Consider the following 7,231-nt stretch of genomic DNA (forward strand, 5'->3'; position numbering starts at 1 on the left):
GGTCCGGCCGCGACTGCGTGCTGCTGCAAGAGGACTTCCTGGCGCACCGCGGCCGACCCCACGTCTATGTGCAGCGCATCCAGCTCAACAACCCCACGGAGCGCGTGGCCGCGCTGCAGACTGTGGGGCCCACCGCCGGGCCGGTCCCCAGGGCCTACACCAGTACCCTGGAGAAGGTGGGAGACCACCAGTTCCTTCTCTACTCGGGCCTGTCCCCGGTCCTTCCCTCGGGGCAGGTGCACCTGGTGGTGGTGGCCGCCAAGAAACTAGTGGACCGGCTCCAAGTGGCTCCCAAGACGCAACTGGACGAGACGGTGCTGTGGGTGGTGCATGTCTCAGCGCCGGTTAACCCGCAAGCGCTCAAAAGCAAAGCCGCCAAGGAGCTCAAGGTGCTCCAGGACTTGGCGCGGAAGGAGATGCTGGAGCTCTTGGAGATGCCGGCGGCCGAGCTGCTGCAGGACCACCAGCGCCTCTGGGCCCAGCTCTTCAGCCCAGGTGAGGCGTGGCGAGTGCTCGGTTCATAGTCCGCACCTTGCACCAGGGTGAACACGGTCCACCCTGCAGATGCCCCTCCAGCGTCCGCGGAGGTCAAACCTCGGGCGTGGCCTTTGACCTGGGGCTGACCCTACTCCATCACTGAGTGTCTGTGGGACCTGGACCAGTAGCCTCGTCTTTCTGGACTTGTATTCAGTAATAACAGGAGCACCCACCTCAGAGGGTTTAATGAGATTCTGATGTAAGAATGAGTGTAATGGGTAGGTCTTTTTGTCCTTGTGGGTGAGGCCTGATTTGAGCGAAATGGTTTAGAGCAGCAGTTTCTCAACCTGTGGGTCGCGACCCTTTGGGGGTCGAACGACCCTTTCACAGGGGTCGCCTAAGACCATCGGAAAACACATATATAATTACATATTGTTTTTGTGATTAATCACTATGCTTTGATTATGTTCAGTTTGTAACAATGAAATTGGGGGTCAGCACAGCATGAGGAACTGTATTAAAGGGTCGCGGCATTAGGAAGGTTGAGAACCACTGGTTTAGAGGGTCAATTTGTAAAGGATAGAAAGGGCAGGCAGGGAGGCCTGGTCAACCCCCACCCAGATTCTTTCCTCAATTCCCTGGAGTCTGGTTGGTGGCAAGCACCGGCTTCATGGCATCCTCGAGGCTGAGGTGTCCTAGCTGTTGTGGCTGCAGTTTTTTTTCACAAGGAGGTAGTGGGATCTCTTTCAGCAGGTGGGATGCTCTGTCAAAGGTAAACTTCTTCCCCTTTGACTGTTTAAGAAAAGTCCTGCTCTAGATGAGAGAGATTCTGGTTTGCAGGGGTCTAGTTGTCTGGATCCTTCTATGTAGTTGCCCAAGGAATCTTTAACTCATTCAACAAGTGTTTGCGCGCCTCTGCCAGGGTCTGCTCTCCCTGGAGAAGACAGGAGTGGACAGAGCAAAGCACCTGGCTCATGGCGCTTTCTGTGCTCATGGCGCTTGCTCAGACTCTGGATGGGAGGAAGACAAACGTTAGAAGATTGAAAATTTGAATAGATAAGAAAGATAGCTTTCTAGAATCAAAAGTACTATGGAGAAAGGTGAAACATACGTGATTGGAGGTGACTGCAGCGGGAGGTGGAAGTAGGGGGCAGGCTCCATTTAGCTCCAGTTGTCAGGGAGGCCTCTCTGAGGAGGAAACACTGAAGCTGAGACCTGAATAGCAAGGAAGCCGGCCAGCAGGCCATGGCCCCTGAGGCAGGAGCCAGTTTGGTTGAATGGACAGTGTGGCTGGCAAGTAGTGAGCCTGAGGGAGCGGGTGCGGTGCCGGGGAGAAGTAATGGGGGAGGGGAGTGTCAGACAGGGGAGGCTGGCAGTGGCCAGATCCTAAAGGGTCTTGTAGGCCTTAGTGAGGATGATGAATTTTATTGTAAATGGGATGGAAAGCAGGGCAGAGCCACCATCTGGTGCACGTTTTTAAAGGTCCCTGAGGCTGCTGTATGCAGAGTATCGACTATATGGGGGCAGAGGTGGAGCATGGAGACCAGACAAGGGGTTGTTGCAGGAGCCCAGGTGACAGAGGAGGGTGGCTGGGGCCAGAGTTGTGACTGTGGAGATGGAAGTGGACAGATTCTGGTACCTTTAGAGGTAGAGCTGCCAGGACTTCCCAAGGACTGGCTGTGGGGAGGAAGAGCTCAAAGGTGACTCCTGAATTTGGGGGGAAGGCTTGAGCAGGTGTCTGGAGACCACTTAGGGAAGGATTGGCTTGGGGCTGGAAGAATCCAACCATGTCAGGTTCAGAAACGCCTGTCATCCAGGTGGAGACACCAAGCAGGCGGTTCGCTGGTTGGGTCTAGCGGTCGGTCATACAGATTTTGGAGATCTTGTGTTCTGATGTTAAAGCTACAGGACTGGCCCCGGCCAGTGTGGCTCTGTGTTGAGCGCCAACCCGTGAACCAAGAGGTGACTGAATCAGTTCCCAGTCAGGGCACAAGCCCAGGTTTCGGGCTCGATCCCCAGTAGGGAGTGTGCAGGGGGCAGCCGATCAATGTTTATATTTTTATATCCTTCTCCCTTCCTCTCTCTCTAAAATCAATAAAAACATAAAAATTTTTAAAAAGCTACAGGACTGGAGAGAGAGATGATGGAGTGGAGAAGCCCAGGGCCGGCCAGGGCGTGAGTGACAGTGTCCTGGAGTGGGACTTTTTACTTGACTCCATATGGTTGGTGCCAAGGTCTGGCTCTGTCTGTGCTCTTTGGGGCTCTGGCAGGAGGCGCCACTGCCTTTTAATAAGATTTTAGGTTTCGGGCCCACAGGGCTCAAGTCAGTCACGTGAGGAAGCCTGGCAGGATGACGCTCTCTTACTCCCGGGAAACTGGATCTGCCATTTTCATCCCTCGGGACAGAAACTTTGTGTCTCTGCTGCTCGTGCTCGCCATTTCGTACCATGCCATCCTCCTTAACGTGCAATCTTGGTGGCATTACAGGTGTGGAAATGAAGAAGATCACGGATGCCCACACCCCGTCTGGCCTGACCGTGAACCTGACCCTCTATTACATGCTGTCCTGCTCAACAGCCCCACTGCTCAGCCCCAGCCTGAGCCACAGGGAGCGAGACCAGATGGAGTCGACGCTCAACTATGAAGATCACTGCTTCAGTGGCCACGCCACCATGCACGCCGAGAACCTCTGGCCGGGCCGGCTGTCCTCCATCCAGCAGATCCTGCAGCTCTCCGACCTGTGGAAGCTGACCCTGCAGAAGCGCGGCTGCAAGGGGCTGGTGAAGGTGGGCGCCCCAGGCATCCTGCAGGGCATGGTGCTCAGCTTCGGGGGGCTGCAGTTCACCGAGAACCACCTCCAGTTCCAGGCCGACCCGGAAGTGCTGCATAACAGCTATGCCCTGCATGGCATCCGCTACAAGAACGACCACATCAACCTGGCCGTGCTCGCGGACACCGAGGGCAAGCCATACCTGCACGTGTCCGTGGAGTCCCACGGCCAGCCCGTCAAGATCTACGCCTGCGAAGCGGGCTGCCTGGAGGAGCCCGTGGAGCTGACCGCGGCGCCCCAGGGCCACACCTTCCCAGTCATGGTGACGCAGCCCATCACGCCCCTGCTCTACATCTCCACCGACCTCACGCACCTGCAGGACCTGCGGCACACGCTGCACCTCAAGGCCATCCTGGCCCACGACGAGCACATGGCCCAGCAGGACCCCGGGCTGCCCTTCCTCTTCTGGTTCAGCGTGGCCTCCCTCATCACCCTCTTCCACCTCTTCCTCTTCAAGCTCATCTACAATGAGTACTGTGGGCCTGGGGCCAAGCCCCTCTTCAGGAGTAAGGTATAAAGCCCGAGGCCCCGGCCTTGCATTCTGTCCTGATCTAGGATGGGGTGAGGCCTGGGTAGTCATGGGGTGCCCTCTAAGCCAGTGCCCTCAGCCTTTAACTCAGACAGGAGCGAGTATGTTTTGAAAGGACATTAAAATTAAAAAGTGACTTTTGAAAGGAGACCATAGGAAGGGACAGCTGCTGATGGATGAGCCCGCTGGCTCCCAGCGACCTGGGCAGCTGTCTCCCCCCGCCCCCCACCCCAGATGAATCTCAGCATCTGAAAATAACTGCAGCAAAGCCCTAGATTAACCTGAGGCCTCTGTCTAAGCTGCTGGGGGGACCCCCATCCTCACCCGGGCAGCCCTCACTGTGGGCCGGGGGGTCGTCCATCAGCACAGACAAGGCCATTCCCCTCAGTTCCTCAGACGGCTGTGCCCGTGAAGCCGTGATTTTGACCCCAGTCGCTGTGGGGCTCGTACCTGGACGAGATCTCAGGACATCAGGATTGATGTCTCAGGGGAGGCCGCCTCCTGTCCTGTCCCCCAGTCAGTCGTCTGCTTTCTCACCACCAGGATTTCCTGGGAGAGAGACCAGGAGGGGGTCTGTTGTTGGCAGTCGCAGGAGGAAGCGCTAGGGGGGAGCTTGTTGCCCCGCCCTCCTCTCCGACCGAGAGTAGAGGAAGATGAAGGTCTAGGTCTGCTTCTCAAGTAGTTAAAGGGCCAGGGACCAACCAGGAGAAATGCCGCATCACCTCCCCCAAGGGCTGTGCGGCCGGGACTTGGAGAAGGAAGGAGCATTCGACCTGAAGGGGTGGGAAAAGGGTGGGAGGCAGGTCTGAGCTCCTCAAGCTTGAAGAACAAATTGAAAGTCAGATCAAAAAGAAATGTGCAGACACCATCTGGTGGGCGAGCCTCTGGGCCCGCAGTAGAACAGCTGCGGTTTGCACGTGGGTGGCAGCCTGTTTGCCCCGGGCTGCTTTTCCCTGCCGGTTGGTGGGCTTCTCTGCTCTTAAAGTGGCATACACCCGTTCACCTTGGTTCCCCACATAGTCGGGGGGACAAGCCAAACTGCCTTCATGGGGCACTGCCCCCGCCCCTCAGTTGACTTGTGCTAGAGCTGGCCACACCACAGCAGAGCGGTGGTCACTGCACCGGCCCTGGGAGTCCCCGACCACCAGGTCCATAGTAGTTCTAGCCGCTCCCCGGGCCGGGCGCTGTCTGCCTCTCCAGGTCAGAGCCCGGCTGGGGCGCCACCAGGGCGGTCTCCGTGGCCGGCTTCCCTTAGTATTCCTGTAGCTGTCCACAGGGTTGGCGAGCAGTAACAACTTGTTTTGTTAATTGAACAGGAAGATCCCAGTGTCTGAGTGAACCAACAGCCCTGCTTTCAGCCACCAATTGCACAAGACACCCAGCACTGACACTCCTGCTGCTACGAACAAGGGATCCTTTGAAAGCACCCACCCTTTTGTGCCTTGTTGGGGACACCAGTGACGCAGAAGCGCGTGTGGATGGTCAGGAGTTCGCATTGGGGAGCGGGAGGGGAGGGGCCAGTGGACTTTTTGTAAGCTTTCGACTCAATAAAATGAACCCATATGGAAAATACTTGAAATTGAACTCACTCCTTCCACGTTCCCCTTTCCTCTGCCCAGGAACTAGACCTCTTTTGAAAAGACTTGTCTAGGAAAAATTGTGGGCTTTTTCCTAATTTAATGTGTTCCTTCTTGACTGAATTTTTAATTTATTGCTGAGATTTTGCTGGATGGCGTTTTCTTTCACTGTAGACAGTGATTCTTGGTGGTGGTTTCTGAGCTCGCCGCAGGGGTGGCCTGTGTGGAGGGCTTGGCCTCGGGTCACCCTCGGGTTTGCACTGTCCCTTTCCAGTGAGCCCGTGGAGATCTGTTTTGTATTTCTGGGCTTCAGGGGAAGTGTTTAACTTTCTAGTGATTGCTGATTGTTGGTTTTGAAATACCAAAGCTTTCTTTTGTTCTGTTTTTAAATAAATCTCTTTCAAACTTCCATGGTCGGTTTGTGTGTGGTTTGGTCACCAGACTGGGGTGGTGTCTGAAGCAGAAGGGACAGCCACCTCGCGCGGCCCCCCCCCGCCCCCCGCCCCATGCCGATTGGAATTCTTTTCTCCTCCTCTCAGAGGCATCCACTCAGATGTGGAGGCGGCCATTTTTCTGCTCCCCTGGGGGCTCCCTGGGTGGTCCTGCCCAGTGGGCTGGTCCAAGCATCACCTTTTCCTTTCCCTGCTATAGTCCCTGTCCCCCTACCTGCCCTAAATAGCCTAGGTTTGCCTGCCCTGGCTTCTGCCCGCTGTGTCCTAACTAACATCTGTCCCTCCCTTTGTGGGGAGGAGAATGGAGCTGCCGCTGGTCCACAAAGGACTGAGCTGGGCGTGGCGGCCCACCTGGGAGGCTGTACCCTCACCGGGAACCTGGTGTGTTTGCCAAGGAGCTGAAGGGCCCAGGGCAGATGGCCAGGAGGCAGAGTAAACAGGCCCAGGCTTTACTGCCAGCCCTGGCAGCCCCAGCCGGGCACCTCCCACTCCCGCTCTGGGTAGTGCAGAGCTGAGAAACACCTCCCACTCCCCAGCCTGGGTCAAGCAGCTTCCGGTTTAATGCAAATACAATGACTAGAGGGCATGTCATACCCTCTGCCACACCCAACTGCACCCCATGCGGTTTCTGCTCCCCAAATGGGCAAGCCAATGACCCAGAAATCCATTCCTGTCATTTGTAAGCCCCCTGGCCTATCTATAATAATAAAAGTGTAATATGCTAATTAGACCAGATGTCCTTCTGGACACGGGCTGCGAGGGAATCTCGGGTCCCAGGTGCCTGCTAGATGCTGGAGGGAAGCCGGTGCCAGCAGCTGGGGGAAGGAAGGCCTACTCCTGCACGAATTCCGTGCATCGGGCCTCTAGTTGTATTATAGGAGCCCACACAGACTAAGACAAGCATGTTCTTCCAGTGAAGGAACAGAACTTTGCAGGATGATAACAAACCAAGAATCCAGAGATTCACAGGACCTTAGATGAGGAGGGAACCGTAGAGCTTTCTTGCTTGAGTTCATAAGGTAGTTTCAAGGGGCCTGTAACCCCTGGAATTGCAACATGTATGTGCATTTTTATTTATTTTTATGAGGAGAGGTTCCGTAGCTTCTCTCAGATTCTCAAAGGATGCCTGACTTCAAAAACCTTCAGAACAAGATAACCTGCACTGTGGGGTCCTGTTTGGAAGCAGCAGTGGCCTGAGCTTCTGAAGTCTGGCTAGGGGTCTGGCAATTGGGCTGATCACCCCAGGCTGCGGGGCAGTTCCCCTCCCTGCAGAAAGGACTCGAGGGAGGGTGGGGTCATCTCAGCTACTGGGTGTTGCCAGTCAAACAGCCTCAACCTGAACAAGCTACCTACAGCCGGACACTCC

At 55.8% G+C, this 7,231-nt stretch overlaps 1 protein-coding gene across 1 annotated transcript; it reads left to right on the forward strand.

Annotated features, from left to right (window-relative positions):
- The first annotated feature begins 6 nt into the window (after positions 1-6).
- KIAA2013 (KIAA2013 ortholog) lies at positions 7-5,822 on the forward strand. The gene is made up of 3 exons (XM_006107614.3): positions 7-495; positions 2,965-3,818; positions 5,153-5,822. Exons 1-3 carry the CDS (start codon positions 417-419, stop codon positions 5,168-5,170), a joined length of 951 nt encoding a protein of 316 aa, XP_006107676.2. The 5' UTR covers positions 7-416; the 3' UTR covers positions 5,171-5,822.
- Positions 5,823-7,231: the final 1,409 nt, after the last annotated feature.

Source organism: Myotis lucifugus, unplaced genomic scaffold (assembly GCF_000147115.1).
Source record: "Myotis lucifugus unplaced genomic scaffold, Myoluc2.0 scaffold_1300, whole genome shotgun sequence".
NCBI lineage: Eukaryota > Metazoa > Chordata > Mammalia > Chiroptera > Vespertilionidae > Myotis > Myotis lucifugus.